The 27,914-nt window shown below is 36.8% G+C and overlaps 2 protein-coding genes across 5 annotated transcripts in view; one reads left to right on the top strand and one right to left on the bottom strand.

The window, feature by feature from the left end:
* The window catches only part of LOC111235089 (CDK5 and ABL1 enzyme substrate 2-like), a 48,657-nt gene extending 35,380 nt beyond the window's left edge, over nt 1-13,277 (top strand). The window contains exons 3-10 of the mRNA XM_022763408.1: nt 498-575; nt 1,529-1,637; nt 1,775-1,943; nt 3,636-3,733; nt 6,126-6,232; nt 6,379-6,498; nt 7,240-7,324; nt 8,515-13,277. Coding sequence (XP_022619129.1) covers nt 498-575; nt 1,529-1,637; nt 1,775-1,943; nt 3,636-3,733; nt 6,126-6,232; nt 6,379-6,498; nt 7,240-7,324; nt 8,515-8,661 — 913 coding nt within the window. The 3' untranslated portion in view covers nt 8,662-13,277. The remainder of the gene's footprint in view (nt 1-497; nt 576-1,528; nt 1,638-1,774; nt 1,944-3,635; nt 3,734-6,125; nt 6,233-6,378; nt 6,499-7,239; nt 7,325-8,514) is intronic.
* Nucleotides 13,278-13,844: 567 nt separating this feature from the next.
* Nucleotides 13,845-22,643, bottom strand: LOC111235037 (CMRF35-like molecule 5). 4 transcript variants are annotated; one of them, XM_022763329.1, is made up of 7 exons: nt 22,569-22,643; nt 20,501-20,848; nt 19,920-20,099; nt 17,563-17,661; nt 17,283-17,320; nt 17,019-17,186; nt 13,845-15,133 (listed from the first exon to the last, which is right to left on the bottom strand). In XM_022763329.1, exons 1-7 carry the CDS (start codon nt 22,603-22,605, stop codon nt 14,951-14,953), a joined length of 1,053 nt encoding a protein of 350 aa, XP_022619050.1. In that variant the 5' UTR covers nt 22,606-22,643; the 3' UTR covers nt 13,845-14,950. The 4 variants fall into 4 exon arrangements, with proteins under 4 accessions (XP_022619050.1, XP_022619051.1, XP_022619052.1 ...); XM_022763330.1 differs by having other exon boundaries at nt 17,052-17,186; XM_022763331.1 differs by lacking the exon at nt 17,563-17,661.
* Between the last annotated feature and the right edge of the window lie 5,271 nt (nt 22,644-27,914).

The raw sequence follows: 27,914 nt of genomic DNA, 5'->3' as shown, positions 1-27,914 counted from the left end.
CTGACTCACCTCACACACCAACAGAAATTCCCATAAATCATTTCGTTTAGTTTTGTCCTGTATCAGGTTGACTGATGCCAAACTGTGGCCACACGACTGACATGACGTCTTTTTCTCTGTGTCAGCTCATTCTCATCTGCTGCATTTCTCCAAAATTTGAGTCACGTTTCCTGTCAGAGTTTGACTGGACACGCAGGGTAAGTTACATCACTTACAGCTGCAGGTGGAAATATGCCAACTCGACTGATTGTCGACTCACATTCTATGCTGTCGTTAAAGGGTAGGTGTCAGCTTGCATTAAGGGATTAATTAATATTCATGAATACGACTAAAATTAGGTTGGACGGAGAGTCATAATGTCAGTGTTGGTTACTTTTCAGGTAATTTCCCTGACTGACTTCAGAGTCGGTTTTTGACAAAGACGGCGGTTTTATTTTTTCACCTGTAAACAGAGTCATGTGGACAGATGTGGACAGATGTGTGTGTTTGTGTTTCAGGATTGTGCTGATCTGTGCTAAGAGGTCTCTATGTGCTGCCTTCTCTGTTCTTCCCTACGGAGAGAGCTTCTACCTCAGGTAATCAACACGCACACACAGACTCTTACTTACATGCACATACATGAACACCATACAGTGTGCATATTCACACACACACAGCAGTTGAGTAACACTAATCTTACAGAGCAAGAGGAAGTGAGCTCACACGTCACAGTTCCAGTTTTATCTTGTAGCTGATGCTGCGGTCTGACACTGAAAGTTCAGTGTTTTCAGCCGAGCATGTGGTTGTGGTGGGAAGTGACCTTTTAGTGACAGGAGTGTCTCTGAACCACACGTCCCGCCCTTTCACCTGAAAATGCTGCAGGCAAGCGGAAAGAAGAGAAATCCAAAGCTCCACTAGCGGCTACTACAGGCTGCAAAGTTCATTACAGCCAAGGATTTGAGAGTTCCATGTACCAAGGCTAAAAATGTCGACCAACAGAAAGTGAATCTGCATCTGTTTTGATAATTGATGAATGTAAGTCATTTTTCAAGCAAAGTTGCGAGAAAGCTTTGATGCTTGTGAGGATTTGCTGCTTTTTAAACAGTATTGTAAATATCTTTGGGTTTTGGACCTTTAGTTGAACAAAAATAGCAATTTGAAGATTTCACTTTGGCCTTTAAAAAAAACTGTTATGGACATTTTCACTGCTTTTGTTAATTGCAGCCCCCTAGGAAAGATCAAAAAGCAAAAGGTTTATCCTGTGGGGGAAAAGAATATGGTCGGTATTTTTGATTAAATTCTGACAGCTGGATTTTGCTCTTTCTTGTGTACGTTTGGAAAAGTTGTGGTCTGATAGTTTAAGGAGTAGGAGCATTAGGATTTATCCTCTGATATTTTCAATATTTTTAATGACAATCTGTGTAACAGTTTACATAACAGATCAATAACAGATCAATTTGTTACTCACTTGCATCTCTTCATAGACGTGTAGCACTGATTGGTATCGGAAATATCTAAGCTCTATCTCTCTCTCTCTCTCTCTCTGTAGTGACCCCACATTAAACCACCCAAGGAGGAGACACTCGTCTGGAAACATCTCCACCACCCTGGAGATGCTGCCGGGCCTAGAAGGCTTCCAGTTGGAGACCTATGGCAGGGTAGATAAAGCAACAACCACCCACACTCACTCATGTTTACACCCACAGGCAGATGGTATGATCCCAGGGAGTTTAATGTGTTCATATAATCCTATATTCATCTCCTCCTTCCATCTCTTTCTCTCTTTATGTCTCAGTCGGTGTCGTACGCCCAGTTCCTGTACCCCACCAACGCTCTGGTGAGGCAGAAGCCTTCGTCAGCCAGTGACCTGACCCTGCAGATCCCCATGTCCAGGAGCACACACAGCATGCCGGGCAGGAGTTATCCACCTAGCAGGCTGAACAGCACTGTGGGACTGGACCTAGGTAATAAACACTTACATACTGTGTGTAGCTAGCCTGGTTCATTCATTTACAAATAACCATGGTGTATAACAACATGCTGGAGGTGGATAGTGGCGTTTTTTAGGATGTTGAGGGAAGCGGGGTGCTTGTTTTTCTCCCCGTGATGTCCCTACAGGTTGGTGCTACATGCTGTTTACTGACCAAGCTGGGCCCTGTAATGCATGCAGCATCTGTGAAGTCCTGACGTTGTGGTGAAGCTAAAGGCATCACACTGTTTTATAACTCTGAGCAAAACCAAATGATCAGTTTGGACACTGACATATGGGTAGATAGATGGCGGCTGTGAGAGCTGAGCCTGAGAGACGGAAGAGATACGTCACAGAAAGACAAAAAAATATAAACCTGCCATCAGTGCACACATTCTCTATTTCACGTGTTTTGTAACTCTATAAAACACACACACACACACGGACAAATGCACTCGCACAGCTGTGTTGTGTTAATGAAAGGTTCCGGATTAGAGAGGGGTTTAGAGGCTAATACAGGGCTCTGTCAGTGTGTGTGTGTGTGTTTATAGATAAAGGATGTGACACACACAGGGTGTACACTACATATGTATACACGCGTGTTTAATATATAAAGAGGACGATGCTGTAGCACAGCTGCACGAACTCTGTTTCCTTTCACTGCCTCATCCCTCCTCGCTTACCTCATCCCTCCGTCCTGTGTTTGTTTCTTCTTCCTCTTGTTACGTCCTTCTTCTGTATTTTCATTCTTTGTCGGCCTGCAGTTACATTCATACCCCTCTGCCTTCACCTCCTTGATCAATATCCACAGACACCAGTCAACTTGACAGTTGTGTTCTGAAATCCTGACATGTCACGAAGTCTCGATACATCATGACACACTGAGGTCAGAGTCTGAAGTCACAGTTTATGTAGATCAAAGTTCAAAGAATAAAACCATAACTACAAACTGAACAGGCTCAAGGTTTGTTTTAGTTTTCTACTTTTGCATTAGCTTAACATTAAAAACCCTGCAATGTGTCTGTGGCTTAAACAAGTCAGAAATTACTGACAGAACTATTAACCCAGTTACCAAATACAATGTGTTTCCCTTGTGTAACAGGGAAAGTCATTAGTGCCTGAGCAATTTATTGGCAGGATAAAATCAGATTATCCCAGAAATCGGCCTATGTGTTGGCAGATATGAAGAAAAACAAAGCAGGGCAGTAAACTGCAGCAATAAATGTTTTATTGGCAACGTTTTTTATGAATATTTGACTTTGATTATTCAATTAAAAGTTTGTTTTGTGTGTTTTTATCTTTGTTTTTTAGGTAAATTATAAACAATTTATTTATTTCATTTGTTTATTTGATAGGGATAATACATGTTAATGAACATAAGTACAAAATACCCAATATAAACGTGCTGGATTGTAGCAAAAATGCTACTTTACATCCATTGATGACATATAACTCTTACTTAAGAAATCTGTGTGTATGTCATGCATAAGAGACAAATATATTAAATCAATCAAAATATTCAAACTACCTACCTGATTGATGAATTGTTCAAAGATTTAACATTGCACTTCTTAATGGACAGTTTAAAAAAATAACACCTACATCTACTCACTTCAGGTTTTACCCTTTAACAAAACAGATTTCGGATGTGTGTTTGTGCGTGTGTGTGTGGTTGTGTGTTGTCCAGGTGTGGACGATGTGACCGACTACGACCCTAACCTCCTCAGTGACCACCAGTGGCCTTGTGGGAAACACAAGCGGGTTCTGATCTTTGCCTCCTACATGGTAAGATACTTTTTGTTTGTTTTAGTTGCTGACTTAAAAAATATTCTACAGTTTGATCATATAGTGAAATATCAAACAGCTCTGTGTCTCCTTCACACTCCCTCCAGAGCTGTGCATGTTGATGACACAGTGAGTGTCCTCTGTGTCAGAAGACAGATGGCTTTACTGCTATGAAGTAATATTGAGCCACAGTACAGACACAGTCAACTGGTTTATCAGTAACAGTTTTATATCACAAGTCACAAAGAAACAGTTTGTGGTGTTTGATCTTTCGAAAGATCAATATTGGTTGATTTGTTGATGGGATCAGTTCATCAGCAGGTTGAGCAGGTTGTCCACAGGGTTGGCAGTTCGATCCCCAGCTCAGTCAAAGTGTCCCTGTGTAACACACTGAACCTCAAATTGCCCCTGATGGTCAGACCAGCAGTGAGTCAACGGCTGAATGAGAGCAAACTGTAAATCACTACATGAATGCGGCAATTTACCATTTAGCTCATTTCAGATAACAGTGATATATTGTGGTGGTTTTGTGTCTCTCCTTTGGTTTCAGTTCAGGATGTGGTTCTGATTTTTGCAGGCATGGAAATTATCTACATGACCTTCATCTTAATGAGACTTCTTGTGGCTGAAAGACTACAGACCAAAATTTGATTAAATTACACCATGATTTTAATTTTAATTTCCCACCTTCTAAGAAACAGTACGGAAGGAGCAGAAAGAAAAACTGAAGGAGAGACAGAGAGGAAATAAAGAGGAGAGAAAAGAAGGCTAGAGGATTATAGAACTAGGCATAATCACTGCGCTCACACACACACACACACACACACACACACACACACACACACACACACACACACACACACACGCATACAAGCACACAACTCTTTTACATCAATGTAATCATCTTATAGGCAGCAGCATAGTTTTATCCCTCCACTGAGTTGAATTGAAGACTATGGACACACACACACACACACACACACACACACATTGTATCATTACCGTTTAGTTCATCAGAGATTACGTCTGAGGTTGGCTGCTTTGTCACTTATATTGCTGTGTGTGGGTGTGGGTGTCTGTGTGTGTCTGTGTTTTAGCAAAAATTTCTCTATCATTCTTACATCAATTTGTCACTTGTCAGATTTAAAAATGAATAAAATGAATGTTGAATAAAACGACAATTAATACTGTAGGTGAAGTTGAAATATAGTAAAAGTTTCCAAGTAAAAGCATTTATGAACAGATGAGTTTTACGTTTTGTTCTTAAAGATTTAAACAAACTGCACATTTAAAAACAGCGATAAGAACCTTGACATCAGGTCTATAGTTTACAGTACATTCAGCCAGTTGAGAGATTTTTGTATATGAGTGATATGTGGCGTCCTGGCTGCAGTGTTTTGTAGCAGTTGTAGATGTTTGATCGGGTTCTTGGGGATTAGAGAGAGAGTTACAGTAACCGAGACAACTGTAAACAGAAACATGAATCAGTTGTAAACAGCTTTCCTCTGAGAGAGATGATGAGATCTTGGCTGCGTTTAAATGGTAAAAGGCATTTTGAATGTGTGCTTCAAAATTTAAATCGGTATCGAAGTTTACCCCCAGACTCTTAGTTGTAGATGTAGTGTTTTATCCATTCTGCCCCCTGTAGTCCTAAACATCCACGCCAACCAGCACCAGACCTCCCCACTGACCTGGCAGTTTTCAGTGAACTGTGCCTTAATGTCAGTTTTTAAAGTCTAGTAATTATATTTTTGAATTTAGCAACTGTCGGTTTTTGTCTTTTAAGAAGTAAGGACTTTTTTTCTGCTCTGTCTCTTATTTCCTTTATTTATTTATTTATTTATTTATTTATTTATTTATTTTAAAAAAAAAATTGTTTTTGCCAACATAAGAATAAATTCTTGTGATTGCAGAGAAATTTGGAGAGGTACTCTGAACCCTTTTTATCCCTTTGAATATTATATTATATAATATTCAGCACCTAGTCCCACTGTTTTCTCTCCATACTCTTAATGTCAGTTTAAGGTCGTGAATACTTCCAGTGCTAATGACATATTCATTCATATTTGTGACATAGTACTAAACCTTAATTACCTCAGGTTGTGAAACTGTACATACACAAGCAGTATAGTAGGTATTGTGCTGTAAAGACCTGCCTGTACTGTTGACAGTGTGTGCTCAGAGTGAAGCAGTAGATAACACAGGTGTCCTCATGAGGTTGATTTACATTCACTGACCATTGTTTGACTTTTAAATGTCTCTGCTTTGACTTTATCATGACTACAAATCTCTTCACTCCTCTGTTTATGCATTCTTCTTCTCCTCCAACACTCTCTTGTTTTCTACATTTTCTGTCTTTCATTATCTTTTCTTGTCTCCGTTTTTCCATCAGACCACAGTCATAGAATACGTCAAACCGTCTGATCTGAAGAAAGACATGAACGAGACGTTTAAGGAGAAGTTTCCTCACATAAAACTCACACTCAGCAAAATACGCAGGTAAAGTATTTGAATAAAATCAATTAAATATCTTAAGAGACATTGTTATTACTGTGACCAGAGAGCAGACTTTCTTATTCACCATTAAGGCATCGTATCATATTAGAAACTCTCTGACTTTGTGACCCGTTCTCTCTGCGTCTCAGTCTGAAGAGAGAGATGAGAGTAGTTGGGGAGGACTGTGGCCTGCAGCCCGTCACCATAGCGATGGCGTTTGTCTACTTTGAGAAGCTGGTGCTGCAAGGTCGACTCAATAAACAGAACAGGTACTTCAACACCTCATCCACACGAGACACAACAGCTGCATTTAGTCTCGATGTTTCAAAAATGGCAGGTGCACTTGAACTCCATACTGTTCTTTGACACAACAAATATGCAGTAACAAAACCGTCTCTTTTTTGTTTGTACGTGAGCATTAACACAGACTGTGAGAACTTCAGCGTCTCATAAACCACATAAAGGAAAGGTTTCAATAGTGTATTTTTAGAAGAGTGGAAACGTTGCATAAAATTAGTCTTTTTGAACATGACAGCGATTTGTCAATGGGGAAAAAGGCCCTGACATTCACAAACGGACTAAACTACTAGTAAAGCTGGCTTAATCACTTTTCATTTCAAGGTCCTGGACAGGCTAGCCATCAGTCAGTTATCACATTATACAGGTGGGATGCCATATTGGCTGTAGTTTTTTCATCACTGCTCAGTGTTCTCAGTCAGTTGCACACACAGTATGAGTCATACAGTAAAAGATGTCAGACCACAGACAATCTGCTCTGATGTACTCTGTTTTGATCTTGGACGGAGATGCTGCAATGTACTTTGGGTTTTTACCTGTTCATATAGTTTAATGTTTCTAAACAGTGACTCAGACCGAGCTGTGGAGCTCCAGATACATGCATCAACCCTGTTCCTGGTCCATCTGTAAATATCATGTCAAGTAGCTGCTGGCAGCTTCACTCTGCAGAAGGACGTCCTGCTTCTTAAACTGTTGTTGTTGTTGTTTCACAGGAAGCTGGTGTCAGCTGCCTGCATCCTATTGGCTGCTAAGATCAGCAGTGACCTCAAGAAACAGGAGGTCAAACACCTCATTGATGTAAGTCTGACACACACACACACATACATACACACACACACACACACACACACACACACACACGGTAGTGACCTCTGCCTGTCGGTCAGATCATGTTGCTTTTGCTCATGTGTTTGTGAAGTTGATCTACCTGAGCAAGTGGAAAACGACCTGCAGGTTCTGTCCTTCACAGCTTACCCATGATTCTCCTCAGACAGGGCAGTGATCATCAGCAATGTTGCTGTCATTAGACCTGGACAGTGTCAGTGGATATGGCAGCCAATAAGTGACCGATAAGAAATGTCCAAAATATGTTTCAGGTGATTAATAACAGTGTCCATTACATAGTTTGTCCAGCAGAGAGCGCAACAAGTTCATTTTTCAACAGTAAATTGTTCCTCTCTTTTTTATCACAATTCTTTATTAACCACATTTAAGTGGCTAATAAAAAAACAGTGATGAACATTTTTTTTTGCTATTTTCTAACATCTTGTAGAAGAAATGATTAATCAGTTCATCTGGAAAAAATAATTGATGGATGAATCTGTAATGGAAATAATCTTTTATTTGATCAATTTATTGATTAAGTGTTAGAGTGTTAATTCCCATCACACATTACTAGATCTTAAAGTAATGCCTTCAAACAACTTATTTTGAAACCAAAACATGTTCAATCTGAAGTGAAATAGGGAAAAATCAATATTTTTGAATCAGGTCATCTCAATACTGTGTTGATGTTGGCAAATACTCAGCAGGTGCCTGTTTTGACTGTAATTACCACAAAGAATAAATTTGATTTATTTTTCCGCTGTGACCAATCAATAGTAATGTTTGGTTGGAATCATCGCTGACGTTAGCAAGCCTGGCTAACTAGCATCCACCTTGAGTGTAATTAGCTCTCCCAAATTTTTAATGTTGTAAAGGGACTGTCTTAAATCACTAACTGTGCATAACCAACACTGTGCGGACTTCTTTATAGCAAATCAGAAAAAAACAAACCTTAGACTTGGGTCTAGTAAAGTGATGTGCTTGCACCTCAGGGCCACTGTCAGGAAGTGATGCATCTCACCAATGGATTTCAGCATTGAAGCTACAAAATACATCATTTCATTAGGCCAATGAAAAGGAAAAGAGAAAATAGTCAATAAGCAAAATATCAGAAAGTATTTGTCCGTCTCTCACTCTTTGGCCTGTGTTGCGTCTCTGTGTAGAAGCTGGAGGAGCGTTTCAGGATCAGCAGGAGGGAGCTGATCTCATTCGAGTTCACCATTCTGGTTGCCCTGGAGATGGCACTCTACCTCCCCGAGAGTAAAGTCATGCCACATTACAGACGGCTGGTGCAGCAGCAGCAGTTATAGCAGTGCCACACCCATCCCTCCCTCCAGGGACTCGCAGCACCTTCCAGCTCCACACTGTGACGGACGGATCTTCATGATGCCTGGCTCGGAGGCACTGAGGAGTCCTCCTCCTCTCTGCTCTCAACGCAGACACCAAAGTTCAGCCACACTGTGACGGTGGTACGACAGTGGGGCCAGGTGATGCCTGGCTCAACAGCCCAGAGAGCAACATCGCTTTCTTTCCTCCCTCAAGCACCAAAGTGACGACACACTGTGATTGAGGGTTCAGCAGCACCATGGAAACCACCACAGGTCAAACCCATCACAACCCCTCAAAGTCATGACTCGCTTCGAGAAAACTCTGCACTTATTTTAACCTTATTTTCACATCTTTGGCTGTTAAAAAAAAAACAAAACTCAAAACACCAGCTCTCAGGAGAGATTTTAGTCATGGAGGCTTAACGCAGCTCTTATTATTTGTTTGCTGAAACTTGAACTTGTATGAAGGTTTAGATAGTTTTGGTTAAATTGGAGTTTTTGTAAAGCTGTTTAGCAACTTGAATGCTCCTCTCTAAAATCCCTGCAGTATAATATGAAATGTAATTTAAGGCCCTACATTATGTCGTCTTATTATTGCGTTTCAAGCCATGAAGGGAAATTGTTTCAGCACAGTGGTGACAGCAGTTCCTTATGTAGCTCGTACTTTTCTCGGTGTGATCTCATCCTTTTCACTGTGTTTCTGTGACATTTCTCAACATCATTCACACGCTGAGCTGCTGTCAGAAGCTCCACTGGAGATAGTTGAGGCGTTTAAGTGCCTTGCCTGAGGGCACCTTAAGTGTAGTTGGTCAGGAAGAGGAGACTTCTGTCCACAAGAGTGTTCCCCCTTGGATTCTGGGATTCAAGACATCCACTTAATCTTCACTCCTCCTCTTTATTTTGACCTCCGTCTTGTTCTCCTGTTGTCGTCCTTCCTCCTGAGCAATCGGCAGTCTGCTGCTCACTCTGGTGGTCACAGGAAAGCAGTGCACCCTTTGTAGAAACACTGATCATGAGGGAAAAATCTTCAAATCACACTAAAATGGAGGAAAACAACACTGACGTCATCGTCTGTGCCGCAGTGACGAGCGTCTTGTGACCGACAAAGGTCTTTTCGGGGAAATATCACTGTGGCATCCTGGGAAATTAGTGTCCTTCTCCATCCTGTGTTCTTTGAGGTCACAAACACTGTGTCCTATTGCGAGAGCCCGTGTCCGTTATGATCTGCATTTTAGCGTTGAAAAATGTTGAAGCAGGTTGACAAAGCCTGACTTGTTCCAACAGCTCCTTCAGATGTGACCTGAAAACCACTGGGGACACAATCTGTGATTTTAACGTCCCATAGAGGTGGATATTATGATGCTGTGTTGAATTCAGTCCTGTGGCCCATGAAACACAACTCAGACGTCACATTACAGCAGAGGCAGGCTGGTTTGGTTGCTGACATTTTATATCAGAGTTCAAAAATCAGTCGGCAAATAAGACACAAGTAGATGAATTTAAGATATCAGCAAAGTCAGTGAATTAGTTTGTCATTTGTTCAGGCAAATATACCCCAAATTCACCAATGCTAGCTCTTCAGAAGTTAATGTTGCTGGTTTCCTTCATCTAATATGATAACAAACTAATTATCTTTGGGTTTTATACCTCTGGCGGGGAAACGATTTCAATGCTTGTTGGACTGGCTGTTGCCAACATGTTCAGGTGGACTGTAAAGACATTATTCGTATTTAATAGAAGAAAGTCACAGTGGCTACTGTTTGCACTGTGAAGGAGCGTCATAACTACCAAAAAGACCTTTCTGTTCATGAACTACCTGAGAAAAAAAACAACCTGTCACTCAAATAGCCTATTATTTATTCTGTTTTCACTGTATCATAAAGCGATGAACATTTAACCAAACAGAGGCCTCTAACAGGATGTTTGTGACTGGTTTTTCTCCGTGTTACAGCATTTAAGTAAAAAAAACAAAAAAACAAAAAAAAAAAAAACATGTTACCTGCTTTATCCAAGAACATTAAGTAGTTTCTTTTAAAACCTTTGGTTTCAGGCAGCACAAACATTCTCTGTAGAGCCTCTGATGTTTTTGCACTTTGCCTTTTTGCTTCACAATCCTGAATCTTTATTTTATCATTAAGTAACAAGCGTAATGATATTTTTCTACATGTGAAGTATCTTATTGTACTATTGTATATTGAGAACCGATTGAGTCACTGAAATTAATTTATTACTAATAATCCTCCAGATGAAGAATCATGTTTTAAATCATCTGATTTTCAAACACAGTGAACCCGTACATGATGCAAAGCATCATCGCACAAAATAATTTAGTTGAAAACGAGTTAAGCTTCGGTTTAAAAAAGGAAAAATGTGATTCTTCATCTTGAGGTTTCACATCAATGCTCTTCCACAGATGTTATTTTCGTCTCCTGTGTTAAAGGGACTCTGTTGTACGTTGGAGTCGGGTTCGTCTGTACTTGGACATTAGAGCAGGAGAGCTGATGGTGTTTGGACTAGACTTCTGCTACGTGACCCGAGTGTGTCCAGGTATCAGTTTTAAGGTTCAGGTTTTGTTCCGTAAAGCTTTAATATATCAAAGAGGGAAACAGTGTGGAGCCAGCATGTTATATTAGCCTGCAGAGCTAATGGACAGTAATAGATCAAAAACATAATTTTCCTGGCACAAACAATGCCTTGGGTCAGGTTCAGCTGGGGCTGGGTATTGTTCAAAATTTTTCAATATAAGTACTGATACAGATAGCTTGATTTCGATAGATTTGGTATCGAATGACAAGGCATTTTTCCTCGATGATATCAAACCAATTCAGTTCGTTCATAAAAGTTTGACGTTCAAAACACCCAGTCCAAGGTTCAGCCAAGTCAAGTCAATATTATGTGTATAGCCCAACCCCACAGATTTGCTTCAGTGGGGTTTACAATCACACAGTGTCCTTAGACTGTTAATTCAAAGAAGAAAACAGCTCCCCTGAGTAACCTTTAGAGTGAAAAAATGAAGAAAGTGGTGTTTGAGTCTTTAAGAAACATGCCGGTAATTTTTCACGTTAAGTCTATTTACCACAAATCATGAGCACTCATCTTCCGTGCGACTATTGTTTTCCATTCATTTTAGTATGGTATGAAAATCAAAACCCATGAAACTTGTTCACAATGAACATCAAGCCTACTGGGTTTTTTTTAATATAAGCTATGTAACTGTTTTAACTGTTACACAATGCAGATGTTTCATATCAGTCTGGACTAAGCTGCATTACCATGTAACAATAATTTAACCCTGAAGGAAACATAATGTAGACTCAGTGTTCACTTGTTTGAAGTTGATTTTTATACCATACAGAAAGTAAACTAGCTTGAAAGGAACGATAATACACGTTCAGAATTCTACAGCACATGTTGGAAAATGGTCGGTACATGTATAAATTGTACATAATTTGTACTTTCAGAAACGCTGGCATGGTTCTTTAAAAACGGGTTCAGCTTTCAGTTTTAGGTCCACGCAGAACTTTAGTTTCAATGAGTTCAGGTTTTTTGTCTCCTGCTCTGTGGTGAAGAAGAATCCATGCTCCACAGTTTGCACTGAGACACTTCAGAGAAGAGTCGTATATTGAAACTGTTCCTGAAAGGAAAAGTATACTATGGAAATAAACATTCCTTTAAGGACAGTAAACGAAGCACTTCAACAGACAACATGATAGATATAAGACTCTGCTTGAGAGTAGAAATGGCGCGCGATCTTCCAAAGTCGTATTCTCTACATTAGAGATTTGTGATATTGATTCTATGCAGCTTTTATTCTGTCAGCTGACCTTCATCCTCCTCCTCCTCAGTGCGTTTACCTTTAATGTGCCACAGTGTTAATTCTTACCTGACACTCCTTTATTTAAACCTCACATGCACATGTTGTTTTTAGGTTTTGTATCAAGTGATTGTTATTTTATTGTTCTTTGAGCACTGTAAAGGCTGTAAAGGGAAATATTTACCAAGTGTTTGTCTTCCATTTATAATTATTGTTGTAATTATTGTTTTTTCATTTAAGTTAATTAGATTTTTGTATTGTGTTTTTGTTTGTTTGTTTTTTTTTAATCGACAACATGGACCAGCAGCGTTGCAGTCAAGGCATCACATGGCATAAATCTGTGTTAATATTATTTATGTTGTTTTGGGTTCAGTTCTTGTTGCCACATTTGTTTTGAACACATGTAGTGATCCTGATGGAAAACCAGACATTAATGTCATGTTGTATGGGGTTAACTTGTTAATATATTTTGTAGCATGAAGTTCATCTTCAGCGATATCAGCCAGTGTCTTGCAGTGTCTGGTAGTAGCTACAGTGAAAACAGCTGTAGTGACTCACACGGCAGGACAGGTGGATATTCAAGATTGGAGGAGAAGCAGATGAAAGTATTTATAGAAATATTTTGTAAAAGATAAAGACCATATACTGTTTAAACTGCCAATGTTCAATTCATGTCAAATTTATTTTCATTAAAAATATGTAATTTACTGCTTCTCTGGTATTTCTCTGGATTATTTTACCAAATTTTATTTAATTAGCCTCAGGCTGGTGGTGTTTGTGCCTAAACAACGTGGAAGGAGTTTAGTTTGGATTTTTAATCCCCCCCCCCCCCTTCCAGAAAAAAAAAAAAAAAAAAAAAATATATAACCCCAACCCAAATAAAAAATAATATACAGGGAGCTGAAATATGGTTTAATTAACATTGTGGAAGGAGTTTAATTTGGATTTTTAATTGTTATCCCGAAAAAAAATATATATGTATATAAAACCCTTACCCAAATAAAAAATAATGATTGCAAATTACAGGGAGCTGAAATATGGTTGAATATTTTACAGTAGTTACCACTGAAGCTTCATGTCACATCTTGTTTTGTATTTTTCTGAGAATCACGAGCCCTTGGTTTCAGCAGAGTAACAAGATCATTTCAACCCATGGTTCAAAAGGCTTTGTTTCCGTAGGACAGTAAAGGGCATTTTACTCTTACTACTTTTTAAAATGAATATTTGTATTACTATTTTTATACTTCATCTTTTCATGATTACTGAGTTTGTGACTTGTTTCTCAGACATAACATTTTTTTTCAACAAATTTTTCAGGCTGTAAAATGTGAAGTAAAATCACTTTCAAATCTGATGTTTTATTCTTTTGTTTTTATTTATATCAGCTTGAATACTGGAACAAAAAAACCCTCAGAGGACATTATGATTTAGCTGCTCTTAATTGTTTTTACCAGATGTGGCACTAGTAAAAACTTTAAATTGAGGCTCGACTGGTTAATCTGAATCTAAGCCCCATTTCGCCATCACTAGTTACATAATGGATATTTATTTTACTACCATTAAAAACGACTATAATTTTTAAAAAGGGATTTAAAATATTTTTCAAGTAGCATATATACAGTATAAAACAGCAGTAACAAAATAGATACATTTGTTCAGACGCAATAAACAATCTAATAGAAATGTCTCATCTCCACTCTTAGCATTTTAAAACGAATACATATAATATACATGTTAACTTTTTCCCATTAGCTAGAACTGTTTGCAGTTTCCTTACAACATTTTCAGATAGTGGACAACCACCTCTTGGTCACCTACTGACATTTGTTTTACCAAGAACAATTAATAAGCAATTAGCTATAACAGAAATAGCTAACTGTTTACTTAACCCAAATACCAAAATAATTTAAATAACAGAAGAAATAGTCTGACTTCACTTAAATTATTAAAAAAAAAAAAAAAAAAACTTCCCTAGACTCAACCCATGCGGACAGCTTTCAGCACCACTCTGTTTTTGTTCATATCTGTGATCTATGAGTCAGGAACATACAAAACAAATACCTACAATAATTGTCATGTCCTTCCCTGATTTTTATCTGCACTTGAAAAAGTAAACCCCAACTACAGAGCCTCCAGGGAAATGTCACCCTTCATGTGCAGTTACATTTTTTCATGTCACCTGTGAGAGAAGTTATTCTCTTGTGTCCCAGAGAAAATGAACAGGACTGAACTTCACTTCATATCAGCTGTTTTCAGTGAGTCTTCACAATTATACAGCGGCTGCCAGTCATACTTTGCAAGTTGTAAATGAAAACTGTTGACAGTGAAGTCTGGATTTTCCTAAGTAACGGAGACAGTATGAATCCCAAATTATAACTGATGTAACTTGAATATTAACTCATTAAAAAGTACACTGTGTTCACCTGTTGGCCCCTGAGAAAGCGAATGTGCCGACTGCTAATGTAAAGTGACAGTAGAATACAGAGTGGAAGCATCGTTGGCGTGGCTGGCAGAATTCACTTCGACACGAGGTACAGAGTAGACACCATTATCAGCATTACCAGAGGGGGCCCTGTGGAGCAAGGTGGCTGCAGCGTTGGGAAAATGTAAGTTAGAGTAGGTGACTTCACTGTCTTCAGCCTGAAAGAAAGCAAAGACAAAAATGATCGCTGACTTACTGATTTAGTCTTAATGACATCTTAAAGGAGCTGTAAGTTTGCTATTGCTACATAGCCAATGTTTGCGTTAACAGGTCTTTATTTACCAGTCTAGACAAGAGCTTCAGCCATTGTTGCATTTACAAGACAAGAGGATATAATACGTCCTCTTACAGCCCTGTTTCTTCAGGGGAGATTGGCGGCTACAGTGACTCAATATCAGAAAGTGTTGAGACAGTCTGATAAGGCAGGTGCTAGCTGGTTAGCATGCAAATGTCAGTAAAAAAAGAGAAATGAGAGAAATAGAAGCAAAACAAAAGGGTTGCTTTCCACTGCTAGAGACAGCTCTTGGTGCGTAAAGGAATGAAAGAACTCATATTTCTTCTTAACTGGTAACTAAACAGCTGCTAATGCTAACACTGGCTATGTTACAATAGCAAAACTTACAAATAGCTCCTTTAAAGCTTTCAAATTAAAATTGAATATTCTTATCTTTATACACAACCTACAGAGTCTCAAAGAATCCCAAAAGATTACTTTTTTTAACTTGTGCACATAGTTCTAACATGGATCTAATGGATCTTGTGTGTTATTTCCAGAGTGCTGAGACTTTAATGAAGCAATTTTCACCACAGAAGTTGCCAAACAAGTCATTTAGAAACAGTAAAAACTACATTGTTTGCTCACCAGAAAACTACACAATTTCAACAGCATGTTGTGTGCTGGCTAAGACTCAGGAAAGCCACAAACACACACTTCCTGTTGTCTGGACAGGAAGCCCCCACTGCTGCAGTCAGATGGTTTTAGAGTTTTCTCCTGTTTTGTCAGACGAGCATTATTTGAACGTGGGATTACACATGCACGTGCAGAGGCATATTTTATGTTTTGTTCTTGTTGTTTTGATAGGTTTGACCGTGGCCCATATCAAAAAGAACATTTAACAATTAATAATAATTTAGCTATAAATAAAGTGACCTGGCTGCATCAGTGCCATCTGTTATTTTACGTTACAAGATGCCCTTTCACCAGAGGTCATTCATGACTTGCTTGAGGCTCTGAGGCCAGGAACACACTGGATGCGTCACGTGAGCGTTGCAGCTGTGTTGCATGATCTAGAGGTTCAGGATTCTATTTTTCACACGAGCTGCATCGTTAAGTTGTGGCTAGTTTCGAAGGTTATGTTACCACTGTTCCTATGGTGGCAAGTTTACAAAGACCAGTCAACCATGAGGACATAATCAAATGTTAGACCGACTTTATGAACAGTTTCATCATGTTGAGAATATCACCTGCCGATACTGGCAACTTTGAATGTGGAATGTGTCCTTGTGTCACTCAATGCATGATTGATGTTTGGAAATCAATCAATACACCTTAAATGTCAAAATGACAACTTTAATGGTACAGTCAGCATGTTTATTATTGTGACTATGACAACAAAGGTCTGGTACACCTGCTGCCATAGGGGCTATTTCAGGGGACACTCTTCTGGGTGTTATCAGAGAGTTGAAAGAGACGATGTATGGTTGGAGGATTTGTTCAGTCAGCCCCTCTACCACTACCAGTACTGATTAAAGCTTGCAGTTAGTTTGGTAACATATAAAAGCCGAGAAGGCAAAAGCTTGGACTATAAAGTGCAACATGTGGCTATTTCCTGGAGGCAATAAGTTATTTTTGGCCTGCACTACAGTAAAGTTGAATTTTCATTTTTTTTTCACAGGCCACACCACAAACTCTGGATCTAAATGCTATATTTGGATAGTATACACAACAGCCATCTTTAGGTCTAGGATTATTCTATTGGATCAAATTTTAATGAACTCTTTTCTGATCCCAAAGATAAAGATCCTGCTACAGGTTTTCCTTACTTGGTTCCGAGACATGGCTGCAGTGGCACTCACCAAGCTGTAGTCATCTGTGGTTTCGACTGCGTTTGGTTTGGTGTATTTGGTGCAGGCGTAAACCGTAAACACTTCCACAGGAGGAGCCCTGCTCTGTCCGTTCTCCTCTCTCACCTCCTCATACACTCGGTCGTCCTGCAGGAGGAGGAAGAGGATTTGGTTTGTATCTACATCAGATTGTTTCACAAACAGTAATGATGCTGAAATGTCAACAAATGTACTCAAACTCACCTTTGTGACCTTAGCATACGCAGTTTCCAAAGGAGGTCCTGAAAAAACACAGTTCACAAGATTTGAAATAGATCAGATTGTCACATTAATCTTACATACATCTGTCTCATCACAGCGGTCTGGAGACATTTCTCATATAAACATTCAGAGAACAACATAATCAGAAATACTGAACCAGCCATTATGTTAATTTTGTGGCAGTGCACATTTGAACACCTTGATCTGTGAACTACGAGAATATGCGTGCGTGCGTGCGTGCGTGCGTGTCCTGTAGCCTTACCTCTGGGTTTACTAGCCCTGTTCCTGCAGAATATTAGCACAGCCACTGATAATACGGTGATCATGAAAACCAGGACCAGGCCCACATACAGCTGCACAGCTGTGGTGGTAGAAGTTTGTTTAATTCTGACGTAGGTTCATTATAAAATACAGTGTTTTTGGGAGCCTGGACTCCAAGAAATAAAAAGGACCTGACGGTCTGTTCATGCTGTCAAAATAATAGTAACATCAACTAAATATTTAGGTACCACTATATGGTTTATAATTAGTTTATAATTAGGTTGTTAACACTTTGTAAATCATAAATAAAGAATTATAAACAAGTTATAACGCAATTTTCATACATTGATGTAGGCTCACTATTTGGCAAGCTCAAGTTAATGCTTACTACTCATTAATCTTACTAATGAGTTACTACCATTTATAACTGGTGAAAGGAGCCTCATTGTAACTGGTTAATAAATGATGATGTGTTTTACACTTTACAATAAAACTCCCTTTTACCAGTTATAAATGTTTGGATATGCATGCTGGATAATGGAGAAAACAAAGCAATCTCAGTAACTAAAGAGATATGAGGCTTTAACAGTACAGATACATGTGGGCTCACAATTTGGCAAGCAACAGGTCATTGCTGTTTTTATCTGATGTGTTATAACAGCTTATAAATGATTTCTAAAGTGTTAACAAGCTAATTAATAAACTAGTTATAAACCATTCATAAATCCTTTATAGACGTAGTCTTATTGTAAAGTGGTACCAATATTTAAATCATTAATTCAAGTTTTTTCAAATTTATAACAAAAAATATATTTTAAACGATCAATATAAGTTCTATACCTCCAAGCACACTCTTCTATGTTCTTGCATATAAACAACATATTAACTTACACATGCACAAAAACAAATATCCTGCCATCCACCATTCAAATCAGTATTTTTAATAACAGACCTGGTTTACAATTTAACCATCTTTCTCAGTCAGTACCTCAGGTATATAAATCTATAGGTAATCATACCAGCATTACATGTTATAGTTGCTAACTTTCACTGGTGAAATAAGTCTAACTCAGTGTTAAACTGACAAACACATTAATACTTAACTAAGTGTAAGGTTGTATTTGTTTTGCATGTTGGTAACTTTGGTTTAAGGATGTTAGGTAAGCTGCTGACCTTTGGGGGAGCAGGATGTCAAGGGATCCATTACATATCTGGGTTTTATGGTTATATTGTTGTTTAGGAGTTTATCTACATCCCGCAGAGATTTAGTGATGCACACCCTTTTAGGAGGAGGTAAGCAATAAAAGTGAAACACAGAGGTAAAGGTCTCAAGGTTAACAGATGTTAGTTACAACACCCAGAACAACATACGATATAAGCAGCTCAAGTTCTGTCATTCAGTGAGAGTCTTGATGTATCCTACATCAGATCTGTCCTTCATGCACGAATAAACCAGCCAAATTGAAGTGTTAACTTGTTGGTCTGATTTGTATACTTTTCCATCTCTCGGTCACGAGAAATCATCTCATTATGAAAAGACTTTGGACAGGGAAGAACAGAAACTGGTAATGCTCATTAAACATGGGTGTGGAGGCTTTCAGAGAGGGAAATGACAGAAAGTTTCACTTCTTCTCTGCATCACACTATTTTACTGCTGTGGTTTGACCAGGGGCCAGTTCCACAAAGATATTTTTCGACCGGCTTGTAGTGTAGCGTTGTGCCAGGCCTTTATTTTTGTGCAACTTGCATTTGACTTATTAAACAAATCTGAGACTTACTTCCCTCCATGCTCAGGCTATCTCAGAACTAATCCGGCATTCACACGAAAAACAGCTCTGGGTTAAAACAGTGCAAGGAGCTGCATCGGTAGAGCCGTGAACAGTAGAAATACAGTGTTCATGTTACAGAGTAATTCACCTCATCTCCAGTTGCTGGAGTTTCTCCTAAAGGTAGCGTTTACTATAAGTACAACAAAAAGTAAAAGGCCAATAAGAACTTTACAAACCACCTGTTCAACAAACAGAAAAGAGATATGTGCTTAAGTACAGCTTACAAAATTAGTGATGGGCACATTAATGAATTAAATATTACAATCTAATGATATAATAAACATTATTCTGCATCATGAGTATATTAACTTTTAATGTTTTAAGTACATGTTGATCCTGATACTTTTGTTGTACTTTTTCTTGTATCACAGTATTTCTACAGTGTGGTGTTAGAGTGGTGGAGTGATGGTTAGACAGTACACATGGCTGGTATCTATAGCAACAGCCACTGAAGCTCATGTTCATGCTTTTGTGCTGCATGAGAACCAGTACATTTATTAAGAGAGACACCTTTGAATATGTAACATACCTGAATCTGCAGGTGATGTCTCAGGCTGATTGTTGGTTTCAGAGGCTGATGAATGTGTGGGGCTTCCTACACTGGAGCCTGAACTCTGTGTTGTCGTTGTCAGTGTGGAGGATGTGGAGGATGGTGGGAGTGAAGTTGACAACGGTCGTAGAGTCAAGTTTGGTTTTGAAGTAGTTGAAGCTGTTAACAATGAATCATGATCAAACAATCAGTAACTGATACAGATAAATCGGGATGACAGGATGTTTTCCTCCTGATGTTACAGGCTGAAAACTAAATTTCAGTGAAATGACTCAGTCATCTTCAAACAGGTAAACACTTTTTAATCATTACAACACTGGGTTAAGTAGGTTAACTGTCTAGTTCATTAATATTCAGATAAACCCGTGTGTCTGCATGTGAGTAACTCATTGTTATACTGAGCTTTAACCAGTGTTCACAGTGATGAAAATAAGCAGCACTAAGTTTTTTTTATCATATCAGGTTATTAGAAACATAAGTAGCTGTCAGGGAACAGTGAAAGTTTCTTCACACCTGCAGAGACATGAGGGAACATTTCTATAATTTCAGTAGAAACTCACCTTCTATGACTCTGATCTCAAACTCGTCGTGTCCATCTGGACCAAATCTTTCCAAACCACACCAGTACCGTCCAGAGTCAGACATGTTCAGCTGTGTGATGCTCACATACAGAGTTGCTCTTTCTGTAAAAGCTCCTCTTTTATATTCAATCCTGTATCTGCCTCTCTCAGCTCTGTCTTCTGTTGTTTCAAGGAGAATGTCTTCTTTTTTTTCACATTTGTCCTTACATAAGATCTTCGTATTTCCATGCAAGAAAAACGAGCATGAGACTTTGATGTTTCCTCCTTCAGTTCCTGTATAGATGCGTGTTTCTGCATTAATGAGCCCAGTCTTAACATCCTGCAGCACTGTTAAAGAGATGAACAATCATTTCTTATTTTCCAATAAGATACTGCGACCAATGATAATAATTCCTGCTTCACATTTACACAGTCACAGTGGGAGCTTCCTACTTCCACCACAGTCCAACACAATTTGATTCAGTTTTGATGTCGTCAAAAAGATTCAGATTTTAACAGTAATTAATGTCTTCAATTCCTAAAGTAAGACTCAAGCAAATTTTAAAAAGGCAATAAACTGATTCCAGAGTTTGATAAAACTTGAGCTGCATGATATGCAAAAAAAATCGTATTGCAATAATTTTAGCAGATATTGTGATTTCAGTTAGAATTGTTGTTTTTGCATTTTATTCTCACTGAAAAAAAATATAAAAATGATAATGTGATTTTTGTTGGGTCTTGAACCAAAGAAACATGTTCCCCTTACATGTGGAGAACATGATTTGTAGACCAGGGCGTCTGTAGCACCACAACACTCATGGTGCTATCAATGCAGAACAACATTGACATTCTATCAAAAAAATTGCAGGTCCTGCGATTTGGATATTGCACTTGACCATATTGCGATTTCAACTGTATTTTGATAAATTGTGCAGCCCTAGATAAAACTGAATTTTATTGACCAGCAGGTTTAGTCTGATAATCAGACTCGGTCGAGATGAACTGCACCTCGCCTAGAGTGCACACAAGAGCAGGTGGGGGCAGCAGGGGGCAGTGACAACAAGTTGCAGTAAAGGACAGTTTCCTGTAGCCTTCACAGTCTGAACAGGGACTCACAGAAACAGAAATTTAGACAGTCAGGGCTTCACATCTGTAATATAAACTGAACTTATTCAGTCACCACACAACATTTATTCTGTTAAATGTTAGAATAAAATGTCATAATGCAAAATAAGATTAATTAAATCAAAATCTTTCCAATTAAACAAAAAAATGAAAAAATATACAATGTAAGACAAGTCGACTTCCAACCAGTACAGCTGCATCTGTCTGATCCAAGCTTGTTAACATTTTTGTTGTTTTTCATGAATTTATCCAGGTAGCTAACTATGTAGGAAGATGACATCCTATTCTTTGATCCCACTTATACCAGACCAGTCTGACACTCAGCACCAGGATGGAAGTTGTTTTATTTTTGTTTCTTATGTCATGAGTTCATCATCAGTTCATTGCATCTTTTCATGTGAAATGAGGATTTGATGTGTTGCTTCACATGCAAAGCTCTCAGTTTGACCACAAGGCATTGTCTCTTTGGCTGCAACTATCAGCTAACGTATTCTTTTTGCAAAATCTATTAGAGAGAATTTCCTGTGTGAAACCAGAAGTCGGTCACAATCACGCTGATGCAAGACAATTCTAACTGTTCATCGACACTATGAATGCAACAAAATGCAAATATATAACCTACAAAACAAGCAGAGGAGGAGGGAGGTTTGATTGCAGATACAAAATTAAGATTATTTCTGGGAAAAAGTAAAGTGAGACAGATACAAAAAATGTAATTTGCTGATTGTTGGGCTGAAATGCAAATGTTTGAGTGAATCCTACAACTTCTCTAAAGGAGATAAACCAGTGACTCATCTCGAACTCTGAACATCATTTTTGACCACAGAAACTAACATAAAAGACAGAGACCGATAAAAATGGCGAAAAACTGAATGGAGGCTTAATGATAACTCTTAAGAAAAATTAAGTGGTAAAAAGAGTGAATGAAAATGAGTCTACTCACTGAGAAAGAAGCAGATCAGAGTGTGATGGATGTTCATGTCTGACGCTCTGATGATGTAATGTTGCCTTTCTTCATTCTTCACTGATGAACCAGGAACTTCTCACTTCTCTAAATGATCTTTATTGAAATGAGGAGTCCCTCCTCCAAACACAAGAAACACACAACTTGTCTCTCCTCCCTCTCTCGTCCTCCATTTTGAAAAAAAAGCACAATATATAAACTTCTGCCACTGAGGGGCTCTCAATCAAAACAATAACTAGAATTACCACTTTGGTTGTATGCCTCCACCAACCAGTCAATTTGCAGGAAATATGGTCAAAATCTCCCCTTCCTGAGTGACAGTATTGAATAAAGGCCAGGAGTGTTTTTGAAGAACATTATGATGTCACAGTGAAGTTGCCTGTTGACATTTTTGATATAAAATGTTATCACGTCATTATCTCATCCAGTTAGACATTTGTGTTAAATTGTGTCATGATTAATCCAAAGAATATGCAGAATGGGTTAATTGGCGACTTTAATGCCTTACTATACTATGACTTTTTATGGCTTATATACTATGATGTTTTTAGTCCTATATACTATATACTATGAATTTGTGATATGGCGACATGGGGAACTGTGGTTTGAACTGTTGCCTCAAACTGAAAAGGTTCTAGGTTTAAAATCTAGACGTGGGGACTTTCTGTGTGGACTTTGCATGCTCTCACTTTGCCTGCATGGGTTCTCTCCAGGTACTCCATTTATATGATATTTTTAAGCCTAACTACACCATGAAATTTTTATGCCTTACTATACTCTAACATTTTTATGTTATATGCTGTATATTATGACATTCTTTTTATATTTTTAAACTTTCCTATACTATTAGGTTTTTTAAAACTTTTTATGACATACAATGCTATGAAGGTTTTATGACTAACAGTTTTTTTAACATATGACATTTTATGCCTGACAGTACTATGATGTTTTTTGACATTAGCATACTATGACTTTTTATGAGATCCTATACTACGGCGTTTTTTTTTTAAGATGTTTATTCCATACTATACTCTGACATTTTTTTTGACATATTACACTATGATGTTTTCTGACATTTTTATGCCGTACTATACTGTTACATTTTTTCACATTTTGATGCCTTTCTAGACTATGACAATTTTTCACATTTTTAGGCCATACTATACTGTTTTGTTTATTGATATTTTTATACCTTATTATACACAGACATTTTTATGACATACTATACCATGACGTTTTTTGACATTTTTATGCCATTCTATACTAGGAAGTGCCATTCTATACTAGGAAGTGTTTTGACATGACATAAAATACTATGACTTTTAATGCAAAAAAAGTCAAAAAAACAACATAGTATGTGGCAAAAAAGTGAAAAAAAAAACATGGTATAATAAGGCATAATAACATCACAAAGCATCATAGTATAAAAGATATAAAGATGTCATAGTAGAGCAAGGCCTTGAAAGTGAAAAAAACGACATAGTTATAGTATGGCAAAAAAAGTGAAAAAAACGACATAGTATAGTATGGCAAAAAAAGTGAAAAAAAACAACATAGTATAGTATGGCAAAAAAAAGTGAAAAAACAACATAGTGTAATACGGTATAAAAACATCAAAAAATGTCATATTATAACATGTTATAGAGGCGGTATAGTATAGCAAGGTCTTGAAAGTGAAAAAAACAGCATACTATAGTATGGCAAAAAAAAGTGAAGAAAACGACATAGTATAATAAGGCATAAAAACATCAAAAAATGTCATAGTATAATAAGATATAAAGATGTCATAGTATAGCAAGGCCTTAAAAGTGAAAAAATGACAAAGTATAGTATGGCAAAAAAGTAAAAAAAAAATGGCATAGTATAGTATGGCGAAAAAAGTGAAAAAAACGACATAGTGTAATAAGGTATAAAAACATCAAAAATGACATATTATTATAAGGTATAGAGATGGCATAGTATAATAAGGTATTAAGGTGTCATAGTATAGTATGGCACAAAAAGTGAAAAAAACGACATAATATAGTATAGCGAAAAAAGTGAAAAAACTACATAGTGTAATAAGGTATAAAAACATCAAAAAATGTCATATTATAACATGTTATAGAGCCGGTATAGTATATCAAGACCTTGAAAGTGAAAAAAATGACATAGTATAGTATGGCAAAAAAAGTGAAAGAAACAAAATTGTATAGTATGGCTAAAAAAGTGAAAAAAAACATTGTATAATAAGGTATATTAACATCACAAAGCATAATAGTATAAAAGTTTTAAAGATGTCATAGTAGAGCAAGGCCTTGAAAGTGAAAAAAACGACATAGTGTAATTAGGTATAAAAACATAAAAAATGACATAGTATTATGAGGTATAGAGACGGCATAGTATTATAAGGTATTAAGGTGTCATAGTATAGTATGGCACAAAAAGTGAAAAAACGACATAGTATAGTATGGCGAAAAAAGTGAAAAAACGACATAGTGTAGTTAGGTATAAAAACATCAAAAAATATCATGTTATAACATGTTATAGACACGGTATAGTATAGAAAGGCCTTGAAAGTGATAAAAACGACATAGTATAGTATGGCAAAAAAAAGTGAAAAAAACGACATTGTATAATAAGGCATAATAACATCACAAAGCATCATAATATAAAAGATATAAAGATGCCATAGTAGAGCAAGACCTTGAAAGTGAAAAAAATGACATAGTATAGTATGGCAAAAAAAGTGAAAAAAACAACATAGTATAGTATGGCAAAAAAAGTGAAAAAAACAACATAGTATAGTATGGCAAAAAAAGTGAAAAAAACAACATAGTATAGTATGGCAAAAAAAGTGAAAAAAACAACATAGTATAGTATGGCAAAAAAAGTGAAAAAAACAACATAGTATAGTATGGCAAAAAAAGTGGAAAAAACGACATAGTATAGTATGGCTAAAAAAGTGGAAAAAACGACATAGTGTATAGTATGGCATAAAAAGTAAAAAAAAATGACAAAGTATAGTATGGCAAAAAAAGTGAAAAAAACAACATAGTATAGTATGGCAAAAAAAGTGGAAAATACGACATAGTATATGGTATTGCAAAAAAAGTTAAAAAAAATGACAAAGTATAGTATGGCAAAAAAGTGAAAAAAACGACATAGTATATAGTATGGCAATAAAAGTAAAAAAAAATGACATAGTATAGTATGGCAAAAAAAGTGAAAAAAAACAACATTGTGTAATAAGGTATAAAAACATAAAAAATGACATAGTATTATGAGGTATAGAGACGTCATAGTATGATAAGGTATTAAGGTGTCATAGTATAGTATGGCACAAAAAGTGAAAAAACGACATAGTAGAGTATGGCGAAAAAAGTGAAAAAACGACATAGTCTAATAAGGTATAAAGACATCAAAAAATATCATATTATAACATGTTATAGACACGGTATAGTATAGCAAGGCATTGAAAGTGAAAGAAACGACATAGTATAGTATGGCAAAAAAAGTGAAAAAAAACAACATTGTGTAATAAGGTATAAAAACATAAAAAATGACATAGTATTATGAGGTATAGAGACGGCACAGTATGATAAGGTATTAAGGTGTCATAGTATAGTATGGCACAAAAAGTGAAAAAACGACATAGTATAGTATGGCGAAAAAAGTGAAAAAACGACATAGTCTAATAAGGTATAAAGACATCAAAAAATATCATATTATAACATGTTATAGACACGGTATAGTATAGAAAGGCCTTGAAAGTGATAAAAACGACATAGTATAGTATGGCAAAAAAAAGTGAAAAAAACGACATTGTATAATAAGGCATAATAACATCACAAAGCATCATAATATAAAAGATATAAAGATGCCATAGTAGAGCAAGACCTTGAAAGTGAAAAAAATGACATAGTATAGTATGGCAAAAAAAGTGAAAAAAACGACATAGTATAGTATGGCGAAAAAAGTGAAAAAAACGACATTGTATAATAAGGCATAAAAACATCAAAAAGCATCATAGTATAAAAGACATAAAGATGTCATAGTAGAGCAAGGCCTTGAAAGTGAAAAAAATGACATAGTGTATAGTATGGCATAAAAAGTAAAAAAAAATGACAAAGTATAGTATGGCAAAAAAAGTGAAAAAAAACAACATAGTGTAATAAGGAATAAAAACATAAAAAATGACATAGTATTATGAGGTATAGAGACGGCATAGTATGATAAGGTATTAAGGTGTCATAGTATAGTATGGCACAAAAAGTGAAAAAACAACATAGTATAGTATGGCGAAAAAAGTGAAAAAACGACATAGTCTAATAAGGTATAAAGACATCAAAAAATATCATATTATAACATGTTATAGACACGGTATAGTATAGCAAGACCTTGAAAGTGAAAAAAACAACATAGTATAGTATGGCGAAAAAAGTGAAAAAAACGACATAGTATAGTATGGCAAAAAAAGTGAAAAAAACGACATAGTATAGTATGGCAAAAAAAGTGAAAAAAACGACATAGTATAGTATGGCAAAAAAAGTGAAAAAAACGACATAGTATAGTATGGCAAAAAAAGTGAAAAAAACGACATAGTATAGTATAGCAAAAAAAATGAAAAAAAACAACATAGTATAGTATGGCTAAAAAAGTGAAAAAACGACATAGAATAGTATGGCTAAAAAAGTGAAAAAACGACATAGTATAGTATGGCAAAAAAAGTGGAAAAAACGACATAGTATAGTGTGGCTAAAAAAGTGAAAAAGAAACATTGTATAATAAGGCATAAAAACATCACAAAGCATCATCGTATAAAAGATATAAAGATGAAATAGTAGAGCAAGGCCTTGAAAGTGCAAAAAACGACATAGTATAGTGTGGCTAAAAAAGTGAAAAAGAAACATTGTATAATAAGGCATGAAAACATCAAAAAGCATCATAGTATAAGAGACATAAAGATGTCATCGTAGAGCAAGGCCTTGAAAGTGAAAAAAACGACATAGTATAGTATGGCAAAAAAAGTGAAAAAACGACATAGTATAATAAGGCATAATAACATCACAAGACATAGTATAAAAGATATAAAGATGAAATAGTAGAGCAAGGCCTTGAAAGTGAAAAAAATCACACAGTATAGTATGGCAAAAAAAGTGAAAAAACGACATAGTGTAATAAGGTATAAAAACATCAAAAAATGTCAAAGTATAACATGGTATAGAGACAGTATAGTATAGCAAGGCCTTGAAAGTGAAAAAAATGCCATAGTATAGTATGGCAAAAAAAGTGAAAAAAACGACACAGTATAGTAGGGCAAAAAAAGTGAAAAAAACGACAGTA

This window comes from Seriola dumerili, unplaced genomic scaffold (assembly GCF_002260705.1).
Source record: "Seriola dumerili isolate Sdu_G_001 unplaced genomic scaffold, Sdu_1.0 BDQW01000468.1, whole genome shotgun sequence".
Classification (NCBI taxonomy): Eukaryota; Metazoa; Chordata; class Actinopteri; order Carangiformes; family Carangidae; genus Seriola; species Seriola dumerili.
This window is presented reverse-complemented; position numbering and strand designations above follow the sequence as displayed.

Coding starts and splice junctions, on each gene's coding strand:
- LOC111235037 (XM_022763329.1), bottom strand. CDS start 22,605: ATGAACATCCATCACACTCTGATCTGCTTCTTTCTCA. Junction 20,849..22,568: donor TCTGATCTGCTTCTTTCTCA/GTGAGTAGACTC, acceptor TCTCTTTAACAG/TGCTGCAGGATGTTAAGACT. Junction 15,134..17,018: donor CAGCCATGTCTCGGAACCAA/GTAAGGAAAACC, acceptor GCTTTCTTTCAG/GCTGAAGACAGTGAAGTCAC.